Source organism: Mirounga angustirostris, unplaced genomic scaffold (assembly GCF_029215605.1).
Source record: "Mirounga angustirostris isolate CCGP_5_RB_7025 unplaced genomic scaffold, mMirAng1.0.hap1 SCAF_15, whole genome shotgun sequence".
Lineage (NCBI taxonomy): Eukaryota > Metazoa > Chordata > Mammalia > Carnivora > Phocidae > Mirounga > Mirounga angustirostris.
The window spans coordinates 84,657,290-84,680,202 of NW_026991723.1; the positions used below are offsets into that span (position 1 = coordinate 84,657,290).

At 45.0% G+C, this 22,913-nt stretch overlaps 1 protein-coding gene across 4 annotated transcripts in view; it reads left to right on the plus strand.

The window, feature by feature from the left end:
• The window catches only part of PBX3 (PBX homeobox 3), a 214,088-nt gene extending 197,696 nt beyond the window's left edge, over positions 1–16,392 (plus strand). For 3 of the 4 annotated variants that reach the window (XM_064580050.1, XM_064580052.1, XM_064580051.1), the window contains exons 6-9: positions 9,680–9,845; positions 11,117–11,229; positions 12,019–12,108; positions 14,867–16,392. In XM_064580050.1, the coding sequence (XP_064436120.1) occupies positions 9,680–9,845; positions 11,117–11,229; positions 12,019–12,108; positions 14,867–14,959 (462 nt within the window). In that variant the 3' untranslated portion in view covers positions 14,960–16,392. The remainder of the gene's footprint in view (positions 1–9,679; positions 9,846–11,116; positions 11,230–12,018; positions 12,109–14,866) is intronic. The other variant, XM_064580053.1, reaches the window with a different exon arrangement.
• Positions 16,393–22,913: the final 6,521 nt, after the last annotated feature.

A 22,913-nucleotide genomic window follows, 5' to 3' on the forward strand; every position in this document is an offset into this window, starting at 1 on the left:
AAAAAATACAGTACTTGACAAGTGACTCTGTTTTAAATTATTTCAAATACTATGGAAACTGAATTTCTGTTTGTCCACTTCTCCCATTAGAAGTGGGTTGTGTTTCAAAAGTTGGTTTTCAAGTCAGTTGTTAGGAATTTGGAAATTACTTTCTAAAAAGAAAAAATAATGGTTCAGATTTGTGGGCTAGCCCACATTTTAACCCTAAAGAGGCCAGAATACTTTGCACTCACAAAGCACGATATTACTCTTGTAGCCCTAGCCACTTAATACAATGGAAAAGAAATAAAATTGCATGAACAATTTCTGCAGAGTACTAAGAAAAGACAGGTCTTAGTAGATAAGGCATAGTGGAAAAAGGACAAGAAAGATTGGGTGACCTCAGGCAAGTTACATAAACTTTCTTACCTCAGTTTTTAAGTCTGTAAACTGGGTCTTTGAGGGGGCTAAATGAGATATTGCATGTAACAATGAGCTCTCCATAATGGCTGCTGTTACTAATATAGGTACAAGGAGGAACCAAACCCAGGTTTCCTACAAATTCTAGGTCCAGTGCATTGTCTTGCATGTGGTTATGTTGGGACAGGAGTGAGGAGGGACAAGGAGGCTCAGGAAGTGCTGTCAGCTCTTTGTGCGTGACCTTGGCCCAGAGGTGTGTGGCAGACAGTAGCTGTCAGTCTGGGTGTTACCTACCTCTAGTAGGAAGTTTATTATGCTGTGTTATGCAGGGGGACACCCCCTTCTCCCTTCTCTCACTGCTGCCTCTTCCCTATTGCCAGTTCCCCTCCAACCCCCCAGCACTGGAGGCATGGACTGGCTCTCCCAGAATCCAGCACTCCTGGGAGAAGGGCACCCTGACCTTAGTGACTACAGGAAGCAAGCAAAGCCGGCAGAGGGTTTGTTGGGGCTTGTTTAAGAAAAGGGAAAGGTAACATTTTGGGGGGGTGCCTCGTACATCCCAGGCACAGTCCTGGGCATTTTAACACATTTTCTCATTTAATTTTCATGACAGCCCCCTTAGGAGTAGGTGTGGTTATCCCATCTTGCAGACCAGGAAAGGAAAACCTTAGATGGCAGGATGGAGGTAGCATAGCTAGGAAATCACAGAGCTGGGATTCACACACAGGTCTGTCTGGCTGTCAGGCCCTCGCTCCCGCTGCCCTCCGGGTTCTCAAGGGAATACACACATATGGTTTTCTACGGTGAGTCCAGCCTTTCTGTCCTTATATAAACTTGACTGAAGGTGTACCCTTGGGAAGGAGAGGAGTGGAATGAGATTTAGCTTATTAACACCATTAACTTTAAAAATTGAACAGTATCTGGCTTCCATCCCTCATTTCAAATTGAATCACATAATGGGGATGAAAACATTGATTAGGGAAAAACTATTTATTAGAGGTAAAATTGTGTACCATGTATGCTACATGTTCCATTATACACGACTTGGCATTTCAACATTTCATAATCTGTTGCATTTAATTAGGCACAGTACATAAAGTATGCATCACAAGTAAACAGGGGAAACACAATGGCAAATTTTTCTAAGATTTGTGCTTCATAAATTTTCAGTTTCCTAATCTCAGTAATGATGTTTTAGTGTAGCTGCTTCTTTTCCAAACAAATGCTGATCCTCTCCCTAATGTACCTTATGCAAGGAAGCAAAACTAAGGATGGACTCTAAAGTTCTGCACTTCTGCTTCTTGAAGATTAAGTCTTTATGTAATAATTTTTCTCTTTTATTTAACATTGTTGTTAAAATGATAAATGTAGAGATAGAATGTGAAATATAAGATACAATTAATGCTAACTAATTAATAAACTGGCTTGCAGTGACTGTAGAGACATTGTAGATGGTTTAGCTTTATAATTTGAACATGGAGTTTTCAAAGCAGTCTGGGAAATTTTAATGGCTTGAGACTTACAAAGCATCTGATTTTAATTATTTCAAGAATTTTCGGACCTGCCAAGCTCATCCTCCTGATAGAATACAGGAATGGGACTATTGATTCCTGTGGTTGTGTGGGTCAGCCCAGGGCCTGCTACACTCTTAGAGATTGTTAAATGACTTCTAACCGATATTTTTAAGAGGCAGATTGGTTCCTTTTTTCTTTGTAAAGTACATTTTTCTAATTAAAAAAAAAACAAAACCCAATACCTGCTTATCTGAAATCAATTTGGATAATATTTGAAAACATACAGAAAAACACATAGAAATTACCTATAAATCCACTCTAAAAGATAATCACATTTGACCGGTATGTGCATCCTAATACTTCTTTCCTGTGTATATGCGTGTGTGTATGTGTGTGCATTTGCGCACATATGAATATTTTTACCCCCCAAAATCTCATTCTGTATGAAAGAAAAAAATGCCCTTTGCTCCTCTTTATAATATATTGTGAATATTTCCCCATGTCAATAAATATTCTTCCTCAACATGATTTTTAATTAATGATCATATCCCATTATACAGATGTGTTATAAATCTACTTTTTTTTTCTAGTATAAGTAGGACTGTAGTGAATCTCTTTGCACATATATCTCTATTTCCTCAAGGTAACTTCTTAGTAATGCCGATTCAAAGGATCTGTGCATATTTGTTGGCTTACTCTCCAGAAAGATTATGCTAAATATTAAGGAAACTGTATCGCCTTAGGTTTCCTTCTTTAATCAGAATGTTTTTGATTTCCTGAAGCTGACAAATTCATTTTTGTCTAGCTCCAAAAGGTCATGGTGACACATAGAAGTGGTTCCTGAATAAGCCCCATTTAAAAAAATTTTTTTTTATTTGTTTCTTATTAACATATAATGTATTATTTGTTTCAGGGGTACAGGTCTGTGACTCATCAGTCTTACACAATTCACAGCCCTCACCATAGCACATACCCTCCCCAGTGTCTATCACCCAGCCACCCCATCCCTCCCACCCCCTACCACTCCAGCAACCCTCAGTTTGTTTCCTGAGATTAAGAGTCTCTTATGGTTTGTCTCCCTCTCTGGTTTCGTCTTGTTTCATTTTTCCCTCCCTTCCCCTATGATCCTCTGTCTTGTTTCTCAAATTCCTCATATCAGTGAGATCATATGATACTTGTCTTTCTCTGATTGACTTATTTCGAATAAGCCCCTTTTTTTATAGCCAGAGGTCTTTAATAGGCACACCCCATCAGAGGGGCTCCCGCATTGTACTCACACAAAAAAGCTAAAATGAAACCAGAGTTAGCCTCTCCACTTGAGGCAGCGGTCTGGAACTAGGTCCACAAAGTAGCTGAAGATCTTCCAGAGGTTACTAGGACATGGTGGTTCTAAGATTTTCACTGGCCAACTTTCCTTATATATGTATATACTCTTTCTTAAAATCCATGAGCCTCAGAAAGCTGCTGTGGTGGAAGCATTGTGTGGGTTTTTTTCCCTCCTCCACTTTATCACTTGCCATTTTTCCACTTTATGAAAGGAAATCTCCCACCCTATATGATGGCCCATTGCCCAAAGTGTGAGACCCTCTCTGGTCCCCACCAAGGAATTGTATAAAATACTGGTGATAACCAAACCGCCTTCAATTAGCACTTTATAACCCTGCACCCCTCATTAAGAAGTGCGTGTGTGGGGGGCACTTGGGTGGCTCAGTCGTTAAGCGTCTGCCTTCAGCTCAGGTCATGATCCCAGGGTCCTGGGATCGAGTCCCACATCGGGCTCCCTGCTCGGCGAGAAGCCTGCTTCTCCCTCTCCCACTCCCCCTGCTTGTGTTCCCTCTCTCGCTGTGTCTCTCTCTGTCAAATAAATAAATAAAATCTTAAAAAAGAAAGAAAGAAAGAAATGCATGTGTGATTAAAAAAAAAACACAACACTTTACTTTTGATGGTCAAAACAAGTACTTTTATTTATCGGAATAAGTCTTTGTATTGCTTTGATCAATTTTAGACTAATTGTAATGATAGCTCAATCCAGAAAGATATATTAAACATGTAGAGCCTTATAATTACAGGAAATAAAAACGGTTTAAATTTTCAATTTCCATGTTTTTTTTTTTTTTTTTGTAGAGCATAAAACTGTTTTGTATTAGGAGAATATGGAAGGGAAATGTAATGGAAATACACTTCTAAGAACAAAAGGGAATGCAAATTTTTGACTGTTAAGGAAAAGCAAGTTTATGTATTTTTTAAAATGGATAGTGGGTATCATTGCTTTGCTGTTTAAATTTGGTTGGATACATTTTAAAGAATAGTGTTACAGTTTTATTTTAAAATGTCAACATTTATGACATACTGAAATAACATTGTTTACAACTCTATAAACTTATAATGAAAAAAAGTTGATGCCAACTTCAAAAATGTGCAAAGGACAAAATATGTGTGAGTGGGTACCTGATTATTCAGAATTTCTTTAGGGAGTATTCCAGCAATACCTGACACAGGACAGGTACCTGGCTGGGAAGGCTGCCTCGCCTGGCCTCAGGTGTCCTCACCTGAACCCATTCCCCACTGCACTTTCTAGAAATCTCAGGCTCAGCCTTCATCTTCCCTCCACTTCTCTTCCACTTAGTGAGGCCTTGCAGAAGGGCGGTGTGAGGTGGCCTGCAGGGTGCCTCTTTAGGCTTTCCCTTTCCTAGAATGCTCTCCCTTGTCCTGGTCCTGGTCTGTAGCCAGAGCCCAGAGCCTGCTACTCCTTCGGGTGCCTTTACACACACACACCCCCTGGTACCCATGCCTAACCCTGCCCCTTGCTCTGCCCTCATTCTCCCCTGTGGGAATGGCCCTCTCTTGTTAGTCCTCCACTCCGAAGTCCCATCTTTCAGAAACACTCCTTGGATCTCCGTTCCTCTTTTCCTTTAGAATGGTTTCTCCTTCCTCTCTCACTACAACAGAGGGGTTTAGAGATTGAGAGGGGAAAAGGGAGTTAAGTGACAGAGCAGGAAGAGGGAGGTAGCAGCTGACGGTTTTGGCTTGTTCATGTCAACAGAGCTTCTAGAGGTTTGTGCTTCTGAAGTATGCAGTCTCAATAAAAATACTGTTGAGCTGAATTGAAGCTGAGTCCCATTAAGAGTCCACCTTCCCTCAGAAGTCTCCTCTGACTTCCCAGACCTGCTGGCACTCCTCTTCCTCCAGATCCCTGCCACACATAGAATCTGTACTGTGCATCTGGGTGTGTGATCACCACCGTCCTGTGATTTTTGTGAATTGTTTTGAGTGTCTAGCATTGTTGTATAATCAGATTGCAAATTCTAGGCAGGTAGAGGTACATGTTTATTTATTCTTTTATCTCCTCATGGCACATAGTACAGTATTGACCATAACAGATACTCAGTAAACATCCCAATTGTTATAAAAATGGGAAAACTGGATGTTGAAACCTGGTGTTGAAACCTGGATCTATCACACTTTGCTGTCCGATTTTGGGCAACTTGCATAGTCTGGATCTCTTGTTCCTTGGTTGATATAACATGGGTGATAGTAATAGGTAATAGTCATCAGATAATTACCATGGGCCAAATCATTAACATACCCAACAATTTGATGAGTTTGTCTTTTTTTAGATTCCACATATAAAAACATTTGACTTTTTAAAAGCAATTGGCAGTCTGCTGCTGGATTGAGTTAGGAAAGTGCCTGGCTCTAGTAAACGGGTGAGACCAGAAGCTTTTCTGGCCACTTCTTGGCCTTGCAGAAGGGCCCCAGAAAATCAGCAGCCTGTAGAATGTTCATTACTCATTTTCCCAGTGGCCAAAGGCTCACAGTCTGGGAGCTGATAGCAGTGACCATGAGTAGAAGGAGGAGTGTACTTGTATTTTTATTCTCTCTTTTTTTCTCATTTTTAACTGATCTTAAAATCTTGCCTGGCCCTTCACCTTCTGCACAGTCCAGAGTCATGAATCCTTGATATGTGGCTCAAAAGAGAAGCACAGGACAATGTATTCCCTTTCTCTCCACCAATTTCTTGCCTGTGTTTCTATTCTGGGACCAACACAGACCATTCCAGTTCAGAGACGGAGCAGGCTCAGCTCTGCTTACTGTCCCATGCCTATGGCCTGGCTCCACGGTGAGAACCGTGTAGGAGGGACGCGTGTGATCCGTAGCTTTTGGTGATTCCTACAGGGTGAGGGTGGAGATTCGCTTGCAACTAATTGTCCCCATCTGTTTTTAAAAGGTGACAGAAATTCCTGAACTTTGGTGTCAATTCATACATTAATTACACTGATCTTAGCTGCTGTGGCGTGGTCTTAATAGCTGATTGCTGCAATGCCCAAATCTGTGATCTCAGAATGTGACGTGCATATTTTAATTTGAGAAATAGTTTAACATTTTTAGATATTCATTTAGATGTGGTTATGCAGGTTAAACATAACGTATGATCACTGCTTCTTTCATTGCTTCCAATTAAACCTTGCTTGTTAGTTTAACCTCTAGGTAATCCCATCAAACAATTGGTGTCACGGAAACACTGTCCACAGTAGCTTCGGATGAGTGGCCATTAATTTTAATTGCCTTGATATTAAAGATTAAGAAGTATTGGGACTAGCAGAACAGAAACGATCTGATGTCAAGCAAATCCACTTGCTAAAGCTTCCCCAGGCTGCTGGTGATATTAAAATTTTACTGTGAGAATTAAATAAACCTTTATTAGTGATGACTGTTGTTTGATTGGTCCAGGGGTATGCATAAACACAGGATTCTTGCATGTCTAGAAATGAGGCCCTTCAGTGGTACAGAGATTCCTCAATTATGAAACTGTTAATAAAGCTGTAATCTGATTTTCCAGGCTAGGTTTCATTAATGTATTATAGCTTCTCTGATCGTCAAGGTAATATTAACTACAAAGTACAGAATCCAACAGAGAATTGTTTAGAAGAGGAGAATTCGAAGATGGGCCTTTGTTGCTAAATTCAGAGTTGGGGAATTTTCATTAATTATACTTTAAGAAATGCCAAATTCCCTCTCAACCAGGAATATCTCCCTTTGCACCATAGATATATTCAATATTTAACTCTTTCAAAGGCCTGCCAGTCTTATTCAGACAAACTAGAGTGATATATATTGAGGGAGCTTTTTGAGAACCAGCTCTCTGGATCTGTCTCCTGAGCTCAGAATGTGCTTGTGAAACATGAGGTAGGGTCTGAGAGAACTTGCTTTAACCAGCATAATCAGAAAGGATACCTTTATGGTCCTTTTTCAGTCTTGAGTCAGAACTTTTGTTTTTAGAGTCCTGTAATTTTGGTATGGGAATGGATCCTAACAGTCACTGAGGCTGACTTCTCCTGGTGTAGAAATCCCTCCCAGAGCATCTGTCTCCATGTTCTTGGAGGCCTGGGTCCCATATCAGCATCATCTCTGGCTTCTCCCTCTCCCCTGACCTGTGTAGCTGGTCCGTGGCAAATTCTGCCAATGCCTCCCCCGTGATAGCTGCCCTCTCCATAACTACTGCTTTGCCTGGTTCCAGTCTTCATTGCCTCCTCACCTGTACACTCCCCTGGCTCTTCCTCCCACTGCCACATCCTACTCGATGCTCATGTGCTCTTGCCCGAAGCATATGGGGTTCAAAGAAGGGAAGGCAAAGAAGGCCAGTGGCCTAATAGGGTTCAGTCCCTCAGGGCTGTTTGAGAACCTAATATCACCATCTAGGTGTTGGAACTAAAGCCAATGATTAGAAGTGAGAGGGAACCAGATTGAACTGAATATCCATTGGAATCGTCCAATGGTGGAATCAGGGACTTTGTAAGGTAGGAAGTACCACATCTCTAGAGGTGGAGATGCTATGAACACAAAGAGAAAACAGAAGGAGGTGCAGGTGTAGAGGACACATGAATGCCATTTTAGACCTATTGAGTTGGAGGTTGTGGCAAAACATTTATATGTTAATATCTTTAAAATCAAGAACCAAAATTCATAGAAGTTAGGGCTAGAGATGGAAATCTGGGAGCCATCCACACAGAGACAATGATTGAAATCATTAATATGGATAAGATTGCTCAAGGAGAGGAGAGAAGAGGGCCAAGAGCTGAGTTTTGGAGAACACACACACACACACACCCTGGCATATCAGACACTGCTGAAACATCGAAGAAGGAAAGAAAAAAGGCCATTGGATTTGGGACAGGTGTTACGCCTGTATAACCACCTCAGTCAGCCACCTGGCCCTTGAGATTAAGATTAAATGAGAAAAGGTACGCAAAGGGCTTTGCGTAATGCTTGACACATAGGAGATAGTCATTGAATGGCAGTTATTATAACCACTACTATTTGATATGAAGAAAGGAAGTGATATATACAGTCCGTAATGGGTGGGGTGGGGGAATAATAGTGGAACAGAAACAGCTAGGAAGCCCTGATCTCTAGCATATTTACTTCCTGATGAGTTTTGGCTTGTTTCTGTCTGATGAACCTATGCTCGTGGTTGCTGCATGGATCCTAGTGAGTGTGCCTGCGTGTGTATACGTGTGCATACGGTGACTCCCCAGGATGAGACAGCATGTGGGCAGCGGCAAGGCCAACATTGTCTTCCTCACGTGGCTTCTTTGCCAGGATTCTCTGGCTTCTGGAAGGATGAGTGCCATAAGTTGAAGAAGGAGAGTTCTATTTCCAAAGCAATTAAACTCTTGGCAGAGAAGGTCAATAAGCGTGCCCACTGGTGTAAATTGGGTTGGAGGGCTCATGCGACTCCTTATTGTTCCTCCGGGCCTCTGAATAGCTGTTCAGAATAAAACAGTGACCCACCCAGCCTGATACCACAGCAACATGCCCCTTTGACAGATTATTAAGAAATTATTGAAGAGAATTTTTAAACTGTTACTTTAACAAAAGGGAGGTCAGAGCCTTTTATATAGCAGGTGGGTACCTTTTTATAACCTGCTGTGTGGGTTTTCGTTTCTTTATATAGCTCAGCTTCAGGTGCCTGAACACGTCATGTAACTATGAGCAATGAGTCTTGGGCTGAAGTTTTGCTGTCAGTGAAATGTGATGAACTCTTCCTGTTGCCAAGTTCCTCTTTAGAAATCTCTTCCATTTGCACAGGCTGACATCATAAGTAGTGTGTGAAAGACCTAAGTATATTCCACCTGATGAAATCAGAGCTGCTCCCCTATATTTGCATTTGGCCTTGTTGGAATTCCTTGAATTTCAAGTTGTGACCTTCTCGTGTGGTAACTGGCAGGGCGTGAGCAGCCATCTTGGCAGACGCACAGAACCTTCTAAGACAGAGGACAAAGGGATCGTTCATCCATTATTAATTGATGTTACTCTTTTCAGCAGACCAAACATGATTCTACTGTCCAACTGCCAAAATCGTTCCAGACCCAAAAAGAAGAAGTCATTCCTTCACAAAAATTTATTATTTATCTAACTTAACAAATGTTCCCTTTAGTCTTTCAGCTACTTTTGCGTGACTGATCACCTATGTACCAATTGGTATATACCAACCAATATATACATTTTATGAACAGTGCTCCCGTCCTTTTTAGTGTTACTGTGACTAACTGCAAGTAGTGGTGTTATTCTGAGTGCCAAGGTTTGCAAAAAGCAAAAGCGAACCTCGAAAACCATGATGCGTGATCCGCAGGATGTGATTGCGAGCTAAGAACTGAGTGTCTCCCAAGGTGTCCCCTTGGTGTCCCACGGTTATTATTGGAAGGTTGACTCTTTTTCCCCCTTTGACCTCTCTTCCCCTTCATTCATGTCCCTGTGATCTGTAGGTATCCAACTGGTTTGGCAACAAACGAATCAGGTACAAGAAGAATATCGGCAAGTTTCAGGAAGAAGCCAACCTCTATGCCGCAAAGACAGCCGTGACAGCCGCGCACGCAGTAGCCGCAGCGGTGCAGAACAACCAGACCAATTCGCCCACTACGCCAAATTCTGGTGCGTACTGGCCGCTCGCCCCCTGCCTGGCTCAGGCAGCCTTGAGCCACAAAACCCGGTCCCACAGGCCAGGACACAGGAGCCAGACTGAGGACCCAGTGGAGTTATGAAGGAAGATTTATATTAAAACGAGGGCTTATTCCAGGGCCTGGGTGGCCAGAGTCCATAAACCCACTGTTCATAATGAGTGCTACTTGCTACTGGTAGATTCTGGAGCCTTTATTTACACTTCATAGTGGTTGTTAACTCAGCAATTATGCCAAGCGCTATCACTAATAATTATTTTAACTATATTGTTCCATCTATCATTTTAAGGTCCATAGTGGTCTGTCAGAGAATGAAGGAAATAGCAGAAGTGGGAAGGTGACCTGTTGCTGTGCGTAATGAAGCTAGAATGCTGGGGTACAGCAGTGCTTTCTACCTAATACAGCTGCAGACTCCAGTCTGCTGTCCTTCTTGGCATTTCTGTAGTACCTGTGCTGACTTGGTAGGTGGTTAGCCGTGAGGGGTGTGGTACCTAAGACATGGATGCACTATCTGCAATATTGTGGTACATTTGGGCCACATTTTATGTGACATTTGTGATGGAGTTAGAAACTAAACCTCTAAAATGACAGGGAACTTGAGTAACCGTGAACGATGTGCAGCTAGTCCAGGCAGATGGACTCAGGAAGCAATTCAAGGCACTTTTCTAAGGAGACCTTTTACATATATCTTTAGAAGTTCAGAAAGTGAGGGATTTTTGTTTCTTTGTTTTGTTGTCTTTCTCCCCCCGCCCCCTCCCCCAGCTCTCCCCCATCACCTCCCTTGCCCCGGACCCCTCACTCCCTGTTCTTTTTAATGAAACACGAACCGATGAAAGTTAGGTAGAAGGTACGGCTAAGAAAGAGCTTCAGAAAAATGTTTATTCTCCGCATAGTTGTCCACCACGGCAGTTAATGACAGTGAAGAGCTCATTTAATGACCAAGTCCTAGAGAGAAATGCAAACCAGGGGGTGGCTCCAGGCCAGCTGCTGGGTGTTTTTCTGTTTACTTTGATCTCCTCTTTGTTTCTTATTTGGGCTTCCCCATTGGTAGGACTTTCCTAGCTGCAAAATGAATCACAGGACCTACCTCTTTGGCGTTACTCTCCATCTTCTTAGATCTGGAAATGCTTTATGTTGTACACGACCTTTCCCTTCTGCACCTTTTCTCCTCTCCCTGCCTCTAGGTCTTTGAGGATTATGTGTGTAGCTCTCTGTTATTCAGCTACTTAACTCTTTCCTTTCCAGGTTCTTCTGGTTCTTTTAACCTCCCAAATTCTGGGGACATGTTCATGAACATGCAGAGTCTGAATGGGGATTCTTACCAAGGGTCCCAAGTCGGAGCCAATGTGCAATCACAGGTAGGAGAAATGCCCCAACCGGGGCCTTTCTGGCAGGGTAGGGTTTGGGCTCAAAACTCCATACTCTTACCCCATGGAAGTGGTCTGCACATCCATGCAGAACCTGTGCTGGGTGCTTCCAAATGTGACCCATCTGCCCCACCATTTAATTTAATGAGGAGTCAAGTGAACAGTGACTTTTGTTGATTCAAACCTGATAAACTTTGTGAATGCATTCGGCTCTGGCTTGAGCTCATGGAGAGGGTTGGGTGCATCTTACTTTTATAACAACAGCAACAACAACAAATTGTGTGTGCCAATGTATGCATGGTTTAAAAACATATTACCATATCATTTATGAAATTTTAAAAGTCAGAATAAAAAAAAAACAAACCTGAGTTCTTAAATTATATTTTCTCATCCTCTTAATTGAGAGCAACTACTTGTGTTTATGTGTTTAGGTGTATGTGTGTGTGTGTGTGTGTGTGAGAGAGAGAGAGAGAGAGATCGATCCAGTATACATATTTATAAGTAGTTTTCACCCACAGCCACACACATTTTGTTGATGTAGATGGAAAGTTTGCATTGCCATGAAGATGTTATTGTTGGGCTGGCATGAAAAACAAAGATGTGTGAGTTTAAATATGCAAAGAATTGTTGAAATTCTCCCAGTCACATTTGATTGATAAATTTGTCTCTCATTGAAGATGCTAAACCCTCGTGGCACACATAATTCAAATTGTTTCCTTTTGTAAATGATGATGTTTTAATAGATTTGGGATGATGAATTTTGTTTCATCTCACTTCTAGGTGGATACCCTCCGTCATGTTATCAATCAGACGGGAGGCTACAGTGATGGCCTTGGAGGAAACTCACTGTACAGTCCACATAATTTAAATGTGAGTACCCTGGGGAACCAGATTCGAAGAGCTGTAGGAGCAGCATCAGGTAAACAGGGACTAATAAATGAATGGCCATTTGACTTGACTTCTCAGCTTGTTGCCAGGTGGGGAAGGCAGCATTTTTACTGCACTTTCATTTTATGAACCTAAACACTTAATGTTACCCAGATGCCCTTAGAAGTCCTCACAGATGCCCAGCGTGGCTGGCATTCTGTCGATAACAAGGACTCAAACACCAGCCGTTTAAGATGCCATCTCCTACTGGTTGTGCTGTGTTCCAGGGAGATGGTGCAAAGCAGGTCATTTATCTTAGAATCAAGCAGCAGGAAACATTCCCAAACACAGCCCAAGTGAAGGGGACAACCTTGGAGGGCCCCAGACAGATCAACAGGCCAAACTAAACAAAGAATTCTGTTCCTAAGAGCAATCTGGCTGCATTGTCTATGTGGGATGCAAAACATGTTCAGCACTTTTAGTGGCCTCTCAATTTTCTTTTTAATCATGGAGGAAATCATTTTAGCTTGTGTAACCAATTCACCAAAACTTTACTTTTACCCCACACTGACATGGATGGAAAATGGCAGGACGCACAGGTCTGGAAAGGGAGCTGGGCGGGGGTTGGGGGGGAGGGGTCAGGTCATCAGGGTGGAGGTGGGGAGGGCAGTGGTGGACAGGATCTGGGATTCCAGACTTAGGGAGGAAACGAACTGCCCAAAGCATGGTGGTGGAGTCAGGAGGAAAGTGGACAAAATTCTCCCATTTTAGGGCCTTGGCTTGCTGTGAGAGTAAATATTAATGATTGAAAAAGTGATTGAGGATATTCAATTGTAAAGGGAAGAAAGGACCATTAAATACTCAAATCTTTTACATTTGAAATGTCAAATCTTTCTTTTTGGGTTTATAAATAACTCATAATAACCCACAACAAACCATATAAAAAGCCTTTTAGTTGCATTTCTCCTTTTTCATTTAAGTGTTTTGAAATGCTTCAGAGAATGTGCGATATCCTTATCAACATGATAAAATATGAAACTGTGGTTGCCTGCAGCATTTTACAGACATGAATTCCATCTTCACTGATGAGGCTTGATAAGGCGCTGTTGTATAATACGGTGCATAATCTCAAACCACCAGAGGAAGGATTAATTTATTTCGAAAAAAAGAATGCTTGCTGACAGCCTCTCTTCCAGCTGCCACGCTGGGTAAAAATATTGTACATTTGTTGTTTATAAATTTGGATAAAAGAGGAATGATGTTTACTTCAGATGGAATATCTTTAGACTTGTATCTGTGTAAGAGTTTTTCTTTTTCTAAGTAGATTTTCATACCTGAGGGGTAAAAACAGCTTACCGTTTAGATAGGGAAGAGGATGCCTTAGAGCCCCACCAGCACACGTGAGCATATCACCATCCAGCCTGCACAGCTGAGGCTTTGGGACTGCATCGCCATGGCATTATCTTTCTCCTAGCCGGAATCTGATACACCTCAAGCCTGGAAAATCCTTTTCCCTTGGCTCTGGTCATCTCTGCCGGGTCGTTTGGCCCCCCCTCCCCTCCCTTTCTCTTGGTCCTCGAGGGAGGAAAGGTGCCGTCAGGGCAGCACGGAGCAGTCAATCACAAGAGAAGACGGCACTCTCCAAGAACAGTGGCCGTGGGAGGAAGGGACAAGCGCACCAAGCACAAAGCTCACCCAATAGCCGTATCCGGGCTGGGACTCGAGGTGGAGTTCCCACGGCCCTAGGGGCACAGGCCTCCAAGGAGACATGTTAGATGGACTCACAAAAGAAGTCGCGGACGGAGGTGAAGGAAGCAGGGGGACCTCGTGCCCCACCCCGACACGGGTGTGGGGACAGCACAGCGGGAGGCTGGTCTGAGCCGCAAGCACTGGGTGTCAGCCAGCTCCCCCTCGCCTCCTCTCCAGAAGGGCCCGCCCCGTCACTTCCACTCAGTGTTCCCCAACTCACAAGCCCAGCACCTCCCTCTTCTTGACTGACATAAAAATATGTAGCGACAAGCTGTCTGCCACAGCAGAAATGTGATCAGACATTGATTTCAGCAATTGCCTCTATGGGCCAAGACATAAGGCGAATTTGTTTCTGAGCACTGTTACTGCCGAGGCAGGTCTGAGGCAGGAAGGGCCAGCGGCATGTGAAGAGCGGTAGCAACAACCCAAATAGGAGCTCCAGTTAGAGATAATTGGAATACAGATTTGAATAGTGTGCCCCTGCACAGTTCATGCATTTTCATTCCACAAGGTGCTATTTGGAGGGAAATTCTGGCCTTCATTTTCCAAGGGTTACAGTAGCAGGCTGCCAGGCGTGTGTGGATAGAGGGTGGGCAGCCTCTTCTCTATGGAAACAAGGATTAAGCCGGGCTGAAGTTTATACTTCGTGGAGCCCAGGGTCTGGCTGAGGCATCACATTGAGCTTCTCCACTGCTCCCTTCTTAAAAGATTTCTTTCTGAGTCACTTTATTTTTACAGCAAATCAAAGGCCGAGCCGCGTGCCAGCTTGAGGCTCGCTGAAGGCCTCCTTCAGCGAGCTGATTTATTGCCAAGACTTTACTTGGTGGGATGGATTTGTTTTACATGCATTTAATCCCACTTTAACACATGCTTCAAACTCCTGCCAAAGTGGGTTTAGAAAATACATTTTGCTAATGTAGCTTTGCTCTCATGTTGTCAGCTGGGTATTTTAAATTGGGGAGTAGAATTAATATGGAGACGTGCACCCGTTGAACTGTATTTCTCCTTTCAGGCTAATGGAGGCTGGCAGGACGCAACAACTCCATCTTCTGTGACTTCGCCTACAGAAGGCCCAGGAAGCGTGCACTCTGATACCTCTAACTAATCTCTGGCAACACTTTTCCTTGAGCTGACATGCCTTGATAAGTGCATTCAGAGCAATAGGAGGAAAAGGAAAGCGTTTTTGTAGCCCACCATCTACAGCTTTACTGTAAAACCTTGTCTTATTAGAGAACTTGGTAAATCAGTTTTTTAAGGAATCATAATCATTTGTATTTATACTTAAAAACACACAATGTTAAAAAAGCACTTTATCCAATTAGGCCAAGATTTAACATTGTTGACAGTCCTGTAGCTATTTTATCATAATTTATTATCAATATTTTACATTAATGGTCTCACAGTTGCCAATTACTTGGCCTTAAGGGTAAAAAGTACAATGTATGCTAAACCTCAATCGTTAAAGCAGATGCAAAGATTCACCTCACCTAAACTGAATTTCTTGCATATTTCCATCGCAGACTTTGATTGTCTTTCTTTCATATCGCTAATGGGGTTGGAATAAAGGAGCTGTTTGGCTATCTCTGTTAACCATGGTTTGTTTAAGACTCTTCCTGGTCACGTTTGTGTTTCGATCTCTTGTGTTATAATTAGATCAGAGACTGGTAGCATCTTTTCTCTCTGAGTCCAGAGTCTGCTCGGTAATTAAATTATGGATCCAGATTGTTCTGAGAGATGAAGAATACTTGCTGCTGATAGAGGTGAACACGAGATCCATCTGGGGTTGTACGGTGTGCACTGGGTGCTGCACGGGCTTGTCAAGGTTTGCTACGTCCTCTGGGCATCCACAAGGGCCCTGCTCTCTGGAGTGTTGTATATAGTGTAGCAAAAGAGTATTTATACATCTCACCAATCAAAACACAGCTTTATTACCTCATGCGAACTCATACAAACCAATAGAATTTCAACATGTTCTGTAGCTTAGAGTGCTCACTTACTACCTCTGAACAATACTCACGCTGTAGTTTGTCTCTTTCTTACCTTTTTGCATCTTGTAATTAACTCTTTGTTTCCCTTCATAAAATGTAATGTACATTGTAATCTTTTAAAAGAAAAAAAAAAAATCAGGGTTGCATTTGCAACTTCTAAAAAACCGAGAGTGGAAACATTGGGTCTTCAATGAACACAGGATCAGTAGAACTGTTGTAAATACTGAGAAAGCATTTTGAATGTTCTTCATCTTGTTACTAATCCATGCAAAAAAGAAAAAAAGAAAAAAAAGCGGCGCCGATTGTGATGCATTCAGAGTCCAGTATTCGGTACTGTATATTTCACCCTGTGCGCTGGGGCCCCCTCTCCTTCCTCTCTTTTTGTATTGTATGCGATTCTGAAACTGATTGAGTCATGAAAATAATTTGTGGTGGTGATTCTAATGTATTAAAAATGTTTCGTGTTCCTTTCTAACTGGATTACACCCTGGATTGAAAAAGTCTTCCTCGTGGTAGCTCTATGTAGTTTCAAACATGAATAAACTTTTTGCTTTCATGATTAAATGTTGCAATGTCTTAACTCCGCCGCCACGGGAACCCGCCAGGGCAGGCAACGCAGGAAAGCCTGCCCGGAAGCGGGCCGGGGCATGTCAAGGTGGGACCGTCACAGAGGAACTTGGAAATGACGGGGAAGCAGGGGATGGAGGAAGAGTCCCTACCGATGGACTGCTCTCTCTGTGCGCGATCCTGGCCAGCTCCTGGACCGTTGTTCCGTGTCCTCCCTTGATCCCTGTGTTCTTTCTTTTTTTTTTTTTTTTTAAGATTTTATTTATTTATTTGACAGAGAGAGAGATAGTGAGAGCAGGAACACAAGCAGGGGGAGTGGGAGAGGGAGAAGCAGGCTTCCTGCCGAGCAGGGAGCCCGATGTGGGACTTGATCCCAGGACCCTGGGATCATGACCTGAGCCGAAGGCAGACGCTTAACGACTGAGCCACCCAGGCGCCCTTGATCCCTGTGTTCTAAGAACGCCACAAGGAAGGTATTACCCCGCTGGCAGAGGTTAGGAAAATAAAGCTCATAAAAGTTAAGCGAATGCCACAAGGTCACAGAGCTGGGACAACAAGGGGCCACACTTTGAACCCGGGTCTCTCTGCCCCAGGAGCTCACACTCTCCTGACCTGATGATGCCTCTGGCACTTGTTAGATGGAAAGACCCTTTTGTCATTTATTGAAAGAATAACCAGTCTTGTCACCTTCACTTCGTTTCAGGGCTTAGGGAGAGATACGTTGTTTTTGTTTTATTAAAATAGCTAGGAGTCCCATATGTTTACATACGCCTCTGTCGCGAATACCTAAATCTTTACAATAGAAGTGGATATTAGGTAGTTGGCCTGTTTACTATATCTCAAGGAAATTGACTCAGGAAATCAGATTAATGTTAATCAGTTGCAGCAAATTGTCTATGATAAATACAACTTTTACTATTTCGGTTGGTAGAGCCAGGCAAAACAAGGTCTAGGGCCACCATTCCCATTAATCTTGAGGTGGTTATACCGTGAGAGTAAACTTTATAAAATAGATTGCCCTCCAAAGCTGTCCTCCCTCATGTGGGCTCTCAGCCTGTCCGTAGGAATCTCTCCCGTGGCTAAGTAGTTATTTGCATGATTCAATTAGCTTATGGGTCAGCCTTTCTTATCTTTGTACATAAAACAATCTCTATGCTATGTGGTTTTGCAAAAATATCCTGTGGAAACCTGACATGTGTGCACACAAATACATCTTCTTTGATACCCAGAAACACACACTTCCTAAGAAGCATCTCAGCTTTTACGTCAGGCCAGTCTGACATGGTGGAGAGGCACATGCCAGTGCTTGTTGGAGATTCTCGAGTGGACGAACAACCCTTGAAGGAAATAGGTGAGCCTGAGGCCTTATTCTGGGGAGGCCTAAATTAAGATCCCAGTCTCTTTCCTATGTGCTGGGTGAGGAGCACTCACACGTTTCCCTTCTTTGCTCCTCATGCCTTTGTAGGGGGGCAGAAGCATCCTCACTTCATAGGGAAGGAAACTGGGGCATGGTATGGGCCCTAAGTTTCTTATGTTTCACTCCAAATTGAGTGAAATATATTCATCTGATGGATTTTTATCAGGTAACCTCTTCTTGGTCAAGCAGTGGGTTAGGGGTTGGACCCAGAGATGAATGAAATCAGGCACTAGCCCTTAAGAAGCCAAGATCCTGGGCCTGGGCCTTGTTCAGACAGCAAACGCTCGTGGGGGTATTGGAAAGGTTGGTAGTTTTCCGAACCCCAAGAGTGGAGAAATGAGGATCCCGCAACCCGGTTATTCACAAGAACAAAGAAAATAACAGCGGTCAATCAAAGAAAATCACACCCAATCACAGGCTAAGGGGCCTGTCCACGCATATAACACAGTAAGATGCACACGGGCACAGGTGTGCTCAGGTGGGAATACAGGTATGTTCGAGAGTTTCTGGAGCCTAAATGCCCGAGCAGCTAATGCTGGACAGGGATCAGCCGTGTGCACAGCGGCGCACGAGCCGTGTGGCCTTGCAAACAAGGTTAGAACTTCCCCGTAACCCCAGACTGAGCAGCGGCCTGTGCCATTCCCTGGCCGGAAGTGGGGGCGGGAGGGCAGCGTTCTAGAGTAGGGCCCTCCGGTGTGGACGAGTCTCCCACACGGAGAGGTGTTTTAGGCGTGAAAGATGTGTCAGTGCCATGAGCCCGGGGCTTTCGCTGGGCTGACAGCTGCAGTTTATCGAGCTGCTCCTGCGGACCGGCCCTTGGCCAGGTGCTTTCTGTATGCCATCCTATTTAATGCCCACAGAGCCCCACGTGCCAGGCAATCTGAGGCTCCACGAGGTACCACCACCTGTCCACGATCTCCCGCAGAGCTGGAGGTGGCCCTGTGAGAGCCCCACGAGACCCCTCCCAGCAGCCACTTGCAGCGGGACGGAGAGAGGCTCCCGTGAACCTGGGCCGCCAGCCTCCAGGGGGAGGTCCCTTCTGGGGGACAAGGTGAGTCATCTACCTCCACCCGTCAGAGCTTGCAACTCTCCCACCTGTGCCTCCATCGCCCAGGCCACCTGAGTATGTGTGCCCTGCGGTGTGTACAAGATGTGTCACAGACTCCAGGTGGTCCTATCTGTGTCTATGGACCACAGGGTTGGGCACGAGGGACAGGAAGAGCCACATACTGGGGCTCGGCCGGGCCTGGCACCGTAACTAACGGAGGCAAGCGGACCCGGGAGGGCAGCCGTCGTGATGAACGAGAAGTGCTGAGCACAGGGCCTGGGGCACGTGTCCCTCACGTTCTTTGTTACCAGCGGAGTCCCACCTGTGCCCCGTGGGTGAGTGCAGGTCCCAGGCGCTGTCCAGCTTAGCTCCAGCCCCTGGCCACTTAGCCCACTGTCCACACAGCCAGTCAGGGTGAGCAGGTCTCCAACCCCACCCTGGGTCTGCCTCCCACCAGCTGTGTGACCTCGGACGAGGGACGTCACCTTTTGAGTCCAAGTTTCCTTGTTCTCTCTTCTTGGAATGTTGTTGCTGTACCCTGTCTCCCCGATGGATGCCCATCCTTTAAGGCTGAACCCAGATTGCTGCATCCTCTGACAGAGCCAGGCTCCAGGCTCGGCATCCCCTACTGGATGATCAGGCAGGGACCTCAGGAAGAGAGGATTAGGAGGACAGGCGTGAGGGGTAGGGGGACAGCTTCAGGGAAGGGGGGACCAGGCAAGGGACAAGCATGTGCAGAGACCAGGGGGAATGGCGAGCAGAGCTGTCAGAGAAGCGACGAGAAGGCTTGCTCTCTTGCTCCAGGCTCGCTCTCCAAACCCTCACAGCAGCCTCGAGAGCAAGTCTGGCTATCACCTCCACTTTGTAGAAAAGGAAACTGAAGCCCCTTGGCCAAAGACACACAGAGCTGGAACACCAGTCTGGGTGTGCCTGAAGGCAAAAGTCACGTTTTTAACCCTTTGTGCCTGGCTGTCTTATCAAAGTATCTCTTTCTGATGCAACGGACAGTCACCATTGGTGAGCCCGACTCAGGAACTGAGCAGAGACGGAGACAGGTGCTGCCACCACCACCCTCCATCAGAGCCATGGGCTCCTGTCCCTCTGGGGTCCCAGGGACACCGTCAGGAAGACTGCTGAGTCCACAAGCACCTCAGGACAACAAATGGCCAGCACTTCATCCCCACTGGGCCTAGCAACCCAGCCCCACAGACAATCAACCCAACCATCTCTCAGCTCCGAGAAGTCAGCTGTCACCGACTCAGCCGATATGCATGGAGCCTGCTTCCAGCTGTGCCCCACCTAGTGCACCACCAGGAGCCACACCTCACAGCCCAGTGGCTACTGGCCCCATCACAGAGACGGAAATGGGTGCCCGGGGGTTCAACATGGCCCCATGGCTAGGAAAGCACCATGGCTTAGCACCCATGAATGCGGGCTCCGAGTCAAACGGCCTGGGGTAGAGTCCAGCTCTGCCTCATACCGGCTGCGTGTCCTTGGGCAAGTCGTGTAAACTCCCTGTGCCTCAGTTTCCTTAGCTGTCAAGCACCTGCCTCCCAGCATTGTCGGGAGGATGGAGCAAGGTGGTGCAGCGAAGTGCCGTGCGTGTAGTTGGGACCATGGCCAGCTCTTCTTCCTTATCCTGTCCTGTGATTTGCACTCGCATTCCAGCCAGTGTCCCACTTCACTCACTGTTGATAAAAACCAGGTCTTCTGAGACCCGGGTTCATTCATTTCCTTCAAAGCAGCATGTTGTAGTATGAAGAGCTAGGGCCCTGGAGTCAGGCTGAGTCCTGCCACTTACCTGCTGTGTGTGTCTGTGGGCATGTCACCTCCTCACTCTACTCTGTGGCCTCGGTTTCCTCACCTGTAAAATGGGGAGATGTTGTTCCTACCTTCCTCCTAGGGCTGTCATAAAGATTAATGAGCTGATGCACACATGGCCCTTGGGATGCAGTGGCTTCTCTTCTTTTTGTTGTTATTGTTAGACAGTGCCCCGGATCAGAAGGGGACACCAGTCTGTGGCCCTTCTTGTTGGAATGATTACTTCCGGTCAGCAGAGGGGTCATGGGGGGGGGTGTCAGCTGCCACGTGGGGTCCCTAGGAGTGGCCCGGCCTCTTCAACCCACCCCCTCTGGCCGGCTCACCCCCTGCCACCCTCAAGGCTGGATGGAGGCCTTGGCCTCACCTCTCACCACCATCTCAGGAGATAATAAAAGGCTGATTCCTTTTTCCTGGTAAAATTTCAGCAGAAAGTATACGCATCATTAAATATGGAAATCCAGAATTTTATTAGCAATCTGCTAGATCTGAACTGACGCCAATTAAACAAAAAAGATATCATTTATAAAAAGGCAGAGTTCAACTTGTATTAAATATGAAATGCAATTTTCTCCCGGTTTTGATTTATTACTGGTGGTCCATTGTTCAAAGAAGCATGTTATATTTCAATAGAGAAATATTGTTTATTCATTAATATTTTAAAACAGGCTTATTGCTGTGCATGGCTCTCACCGAATGAAACTTATGATTTAAAACATGAATTAATAAACACATTTGAAAGTGTTAGACGAGATCACAACCTCTCATTTTTCATTTTCCTGGGAGCATATTAAATTTTTATAATTCTGCATCTACAGTTTTTTCTTTTAAATAAAGATGCAGATTCTGAATTACTCTGCTAATTTCAGGTAACCAGGAGCAGAAAAGCAATATCGTGGGGACCTGTGTCAGGATCAGAGAATCCCAAGAAGACGCTCAGGTTTATTTTTGTAATATTCATAAATCAAAATAAATGAGCTTTGTGTGGGAGGCAGTGTTCATGTGCGTTAGGATGCTGGCTGGAGCGGGCCCAGCATTGGGACTATGACTGTGTGTGTGCAGGTGGATGTTTAGCGTGTCAGTGTTCATGGTCACACACACATATGATTGTGTGTGTCTGTCAGAACCCATGTGCATCAGCCTAGATGCTTGAGTTCGTGCAGTCTGACTGTATCCCAGTTGTTTGGTTTGATGGTCAACCATTATTTATTGAGCACTTACTATGTGCCGGATGCTGTGCTGGTTACTGAGGGTGAGCTGGTTACAGGGTGGTCTCCCTGCCCTCCTCCCTCTACATGACTGCCTGAGCAACCTTCCCATCAGGAGCTGGGGCTGTTAAGTTCCCCACGGTTTCTCCAATACCAGGAATGTGGCCTTCTATGTGATGAGCTTCTGGGAAATATCTGTTGAGCTGCTGATAGATGGGAAGCTTAGGGAAGAGAGAAATCTTCATGGGCTGGAGGTAGAGGAGGGCTTCTGCAAAGATGAGTTGAATTAGACTCAGAGAAAGGCACAGCCTGGATGGAGGAAATGGAGGTCCAGGTAAGACAGAAGGGAGGAGTGCATCCTGAGGACAGGGGGTGACTTCCTCCTATGGAGCTCCCAACCCCCACCCCCCAGCTCACTCCCTGCCCAGCCCCTGCTGAGTTGAACTCACTGCAGCCTCCCAGACACCCATTGGAACATGAGCTCTTGCTGCTCTATGTTATAGAGGAGGAAGCAGAGGTCTAAGTGGGAAAGGATTTGCCTTGGGGTCTGGGTCTGAGGGCCACACCTTCCCTAAAGAGATTAGAAAGAAGTAAAGTTTGCAAAATTGACCAGTGGGTTGTGTTGCCCCAGGGTACATGCGGAGGCAGGGATTTGGGGGAGTCTTGGGGAAGCCCTCTTACAGAGGTAAGAGCCCTTAGTGGTGGAGAATCAGCTCTCCCCTAGAGCACTGCCTCAGGAGGGACCTGGGAGACAAACTCACCTAGCCTGGTCTGGGGGAAGTAGAGGCACAGGAACGGAAATAGTGTTGCTCAGCTCATTTTAGTACCCCGGTGCAAGAGTTTCTCCAGAATGAAATCCCTGGCGTTGAGTAGATGCTCCTCTTAAACTATACTAGGGAAGGCCAAGTCATTTTCCAAAGTGGTTGTACTGATTTATACTTCCACATACTTGTTAACATTTAGTATTTACATTTTCTTTTCCAACCTGATGGTTAGATGATGATATAGCAAAG